This window comes from Nansenia antarctica, assembly GCF_963989245.1.
Source record: "Nansenia antarctica genome assembly, chromosome: 8".
Classification (NCBI taxonomy): Eukaryota; Metazoa; Chordata; class Actinopteri; order Argentiniformes; family Microstomatidae; genus Nansenia; species Nansenia antarctica.
In genome coordinates this window covers 21941680-21946117 of record NC_137678.1, presented here as the reverse complement: position 1 = coordinate 21946117, position 4438 = coordinate 21941680, and the positions used below count along the sequence as shown (strand labels likewise).

The 4438-nt window shown below is 52.7% G+C and overlaps 1 protein-coding gene across 1 annotated transcript in view; it reads left to right on the top strand.

The window, feature by feature from the left end:
- Positions 1-2945: 2945 nt before the first annotated feature.
- The window catches only part of LOC308164562 (potassium voltage-gated channel subfamily A member 1), a gene marked incomplete at both ends in the record, with an annotated part of 1683 nt that continues 190 nt past the window's right edge, over positions 2946-4438 (top strand). Inside the window, one exon of the mRNA XM_080538630.1 lies at positions 2946-4438. This exon is cut by the window's right edge and continues 190 nt beyond it. Coding sequence (XP_080394756.1) covers positions 2946-4438 — 1493 coding nt within the window.

The window sequence follows — 4438 nt, the reverse complement described above, 5'->3', positions numbered from 1 at the left end:
TCCCTCCCTCCCTGCCTGCCTTCTGCCCACCTCCCTGCCTGCCTCCCTCCCTGCCTGCCTGCCTGCCTGCCTCCTTGCCTGCCTCCCTCCCTCCCTGCCTGCCTCCCTGCCTCCCTGCCTGCCTGCCTGCCTGCCTCCTTGCCTGCCCCCCTGCCTGCCTGCCTGCCTGCTGCCTGCCTGCCTGCCTCCTTGCCTGCCTCCCTGCCTGCCTGCCTGCCTCCCTGCCTGCCTCCCTGCCTCCCTTCCTGCTGCCCTCCCTCCCTGCCTGCCTCCCTCCCTGCCTGCCTCCCTCCCTGCCTCCCTCCCTCCCTGCCTCCCTCCCTGCCTGCCTGCCTCCCTCCCTCCCTCCCTCCCTGCCTGCCTGCCTGCCTGCCTCCCTCCCTCCCTCCCTGCCTGCCTGCCTCCCTCCCTGCCTGCCTCTCTCCCTCCCTGCCTGCCTGCCTCCCTCCCTGTCTGCCTCTCTCCCTCCCTGCCTGCCTCCCTGCCTTGGAAAAGGAGAGGAGAAGAGGGGCGGCTGTCTAATGATCGCAAGGTTCGCAGATTGGCAGTTCGAACCCCAGCTGGCCACATGTCAAGGTGTCCTTGGGCAAGACACTGAACCCCAAATCGCTCCCAATGAGTGAGCCGGCGCCTTGCATGGTAGCTTGCCGCCATTGGTGTGTGAATGGGTGTGTGAATGGGTGAATGAGAGGCCATTGTAAAGCGCTTTGGAACAAGGCGCTATATTAGTCAGTCCGTTTAGGAGAGGAAAGCATAGGAGAAGAGAGGAGAGGAGAGCATAGGAGAAGAGAAGAGAGGAGAGCATAGGAGAAGAGAAGAGAGGAGAGCATAGGAGAAGAGAAGAGAGGAGAGCATAGGAGAAGAGAAGAGAGGAGAGGAGAGCATAGGAGCAGAGAGGAGAGCATAGGAGAAGGCAGGAGAGCATAGGAGAAGAGAGGAGACCAGAGGAGAGCATAGGAGAAGGGAGGAGTGAAGAGGAGAGGAGAGTATAGGAGAAGGGAGGAGTGAAGAGGAGAGGAGACCAGAGGAGCAGAGAGGAGAGCATAGGAGAAGGGAGGAGAGGAGAGAAGAGAAGAGAAGAGAGGAGAGGAGAGGAGAGGAGAGGAGAGGAGAGGAGAGGAGAGGAGAGGAGAGGAGAGCAGAGCAGAGCAGAGCATAGGAGAACAGAGGAGAGGAGAGGAGAGCATAGGAGAGGAGAGGAAACCAGAGGAGAGGAGAGGAGAGGAGAGGAGAGGAGAGGAGAGGAGAGGAGAGGAGAGGAAAGCATAGGAGAGGAAACCAGGAGAGCATAGGAGAGCATAGGAGAGCATAGGAGAACAGAGGAGAGGAGAGGAGAGGAGAGCATAGGAGAACAGAGGAGAGGAGAGGAGAGCATAGGAGAGGAAACCAGAGGAGAGGAGAGGAGAGGAGAGAAGAGCAGAGCAGAGCGGTAGGTAGGTTCTGTACTGTAAGCTGGAGCCTGTCTGGAACTAAGGTACTACAGGAGTCTAGAGGGTGAGTCCTCTGGGTTCACACAAGCTGACAGTCCCCCAACGGGTTCCACAGAGAAGATGGGCATGCAGTCCTGTGTGGTGGTAGAGCACAGTGATAACAATGCTAAGGTTGTGGGTTCGATTCCGGTTGGGACAGTATATACTGTAAGATGTATGCACACACTGCAATGTAACTCGTTTTGGATAAACGTGTCAGCTAAATATATATATATATATACATATATTATTATATTACTGTTGATAAAAGTGTCTGCTGAATGGCATGTGGCTCAGGGTTGTTGGCTGAATCCCCCAAGTGTGTAAATATAATAAGCTATATCGATAAAATGAAATTAAGTGTGGTGTTGTCCCATGGTGTGGTGTGTGTGTGTGTGTGTGTGTGTGTGTGTGTGTGTGTGTGTGTGTGTGTGTGTGTGTGTGTGTGTGTGTGTGTGTGTGCGTGTGTGTCTGTCTGTCTGTCCCAGAACCAGAGTTATAAATATCTGGTCAAACCGTCCTTCATACCTCTCTCACACAAAATGTTTAAAAGCAGATGTTATATAGACCATGATCTGTACGTCCTACCCACTGATGTGCGCGGTGGCCATGTTGACTTCAAATGGTTGTCACTTTTTTCTTAAAATCGTAAAAAATAAATTAAAAAATCAATAAACTTTCTCAAGAGTTCATATGAAGTATAAAGTGTCAAATCAATCAAGTCTCTTATAAAATAAGCAAACACAGTATAGGAATTGTCAAATTGTCATTATCAGTCAACTGCCGACCCCCTCTCAACACACGCGCCACCACACTCTCTCCTGCTCTCCCTCCCATCCTCCCCCCCCTCTCTCTAATTCTCTCTCTCTCTCCTTTTCTCCCTCCCCCCCTCTCTCTCTCTTCTGCTTTCCCTCCCACTCTCTCTCTCTCTCTCTCTCTCTCTCTCTCTCTCTCTCTCTCTCTCTCTCTCTCTCTCTCTCTCTCTCTCTCTCTCTCTCTCTCTCTCTCTTCTGCTCTCCCTCCCACCCTCTCTCTCTCACTCCTGCTTTCCCTCCCACACTCCCTCTCTCTCTCCTGCTCTCCCTCCCACCCTCCTCTTCTCTCTCTCTCTTTGAGTTGGGGTTGACAGATGCCTGACATCGAGAGACATTTTTCAAAGGATTCCAACAGTGGTTGAATGAACAGCTCTTTTGACGTCAGGAATAAATCATTACTTTCTCATCCGGGTCTTCAGTCTACTCTTATGGTATTATTGACTTTATCGAGACCGAGGGAGGTTGCGCTGGCTTATAGGCGTTTAATTATAGGACACATATATGTATTATTTTAACGGGAGTGGCGGAGGGCGCATTGGACTTTATCCAGCTTTAGTTGGAGCTGAACAGTTGAACTGTCGGGGGGAGAACGTGTGGATACCGTGGGATTTCTGATTCAACTCTACAAGTGCTTTACCGATGAATATTGAATGGCTTCGGAATGGAGATAGCCTTGGTGAGTTTTGAGAACGGCGGCGCGAAGGGGAGCGGTGGCAATGCCGACGAAGCGTGCCGAAACGCGCTGGATCTCCCTCAACCACCGTTTATACAAACCGGACTCGGTGGGGGCTACAGCAAAGAGCTAAACACACTTGGTAGTCCTAAACCAAGCTCGTGGAAAATCAACGATATGAATAACACTTTTAGTTGCAGCGAAAACACGATGGATGCGCTTATGCGCGCAGATCACAGTCCCCATCTCTTTGATGAGGACATGCTGGACAACATGGACATTGGCAACGACAGCAACGAGAGAGTGCTGATAAACATTGCCGGCTTGAAGTACGAGACACAGCTGGGCACCCTAAATCAGTTCCCCGAGACTTTACTAGGGGACCCCGAAAAAAGAATCAAATACTTCGACCCGCTCCGGAACGAGTACTTTTTCGACCGCAACCGGCCAAGTTTTGACGGGATTCTATATTTCTATCAGTCGGGAGGAAAGGTTCGCAGACCTGTCAATGTGTCAATTGACGTTTTCGCCGATGAGATTCGGTTTTATCAACTAGGGGAGGAAGCGATGGAGAGGTTTCGCGAGGACGAGGGCTTTATCAAAGAAGAGGAGAAGCCCTTGCCTCAGAATGAATTTCAGAAACAGGTATGGCTCATATTTGAGTACCCTGAGAGCTCTAGCCCCGCCAGAGGCATCGCTATCGTTTCTGTGCTTGTCATCACCATATCCATCATCACCTTCTGTCTGGAAACATTACCGGAGTTCCGTGACGAACGGGAGCTGGGCGTAAGCATCCGACCGGACAACAGTACTTCGCCCCGGCCGTCGCTCACCTTCACGGACCCCTTCTTCATCATCGAAACCACCTGTGTGATATGGTTCACTTTTGAGCTCATAGTGCGATTCTTCGCTTGCCCCAGTAAATCGGAGTTCTCCAAAACCATCATGAACATCATAGACATCATGTCTATCATGCCTTACTTTATCACAGTGGGCACGGAGCTGGCAGAGCAACAGGGCCAGGAGCACGGCAACGGGCAGACCATGTCCCTGGCCATCCTCAGAGTCATCCGCTTGGTTCGAGTGTTTCGGATCTTCAAGCTGTCCAGACACTCGAAGGGACTCCAGATCCTGGGGCAGACGCTGAAGGCCAGCATGAGAGAGCTGGGCCTCCTCATCTTCTTCCTCTTCATCGGAGTCATCCTCTTCTCCAGCGCCGTGTTCTTCGCCGAGGCGGACGAGCCGGAGTCCCATTTCTCCAGCATCCCCGATGCCTTCTGGTGGGCCGTCGTCACCATGACAACCGTGGGCTACGGGGACATGAGGCCAGTGACAGTGGGGGGGAAGATCGTGGGCTCTCTGTGCGCCATCGCCGGAGTGTTGACCATCGCTCTGCCGGTGCCCGTCATCGTCTCCAACTTCAATTACTTCTACCACAGAGAGACGGACCAAGATCAGTCGTCCCTGAAAGATGACCCGCC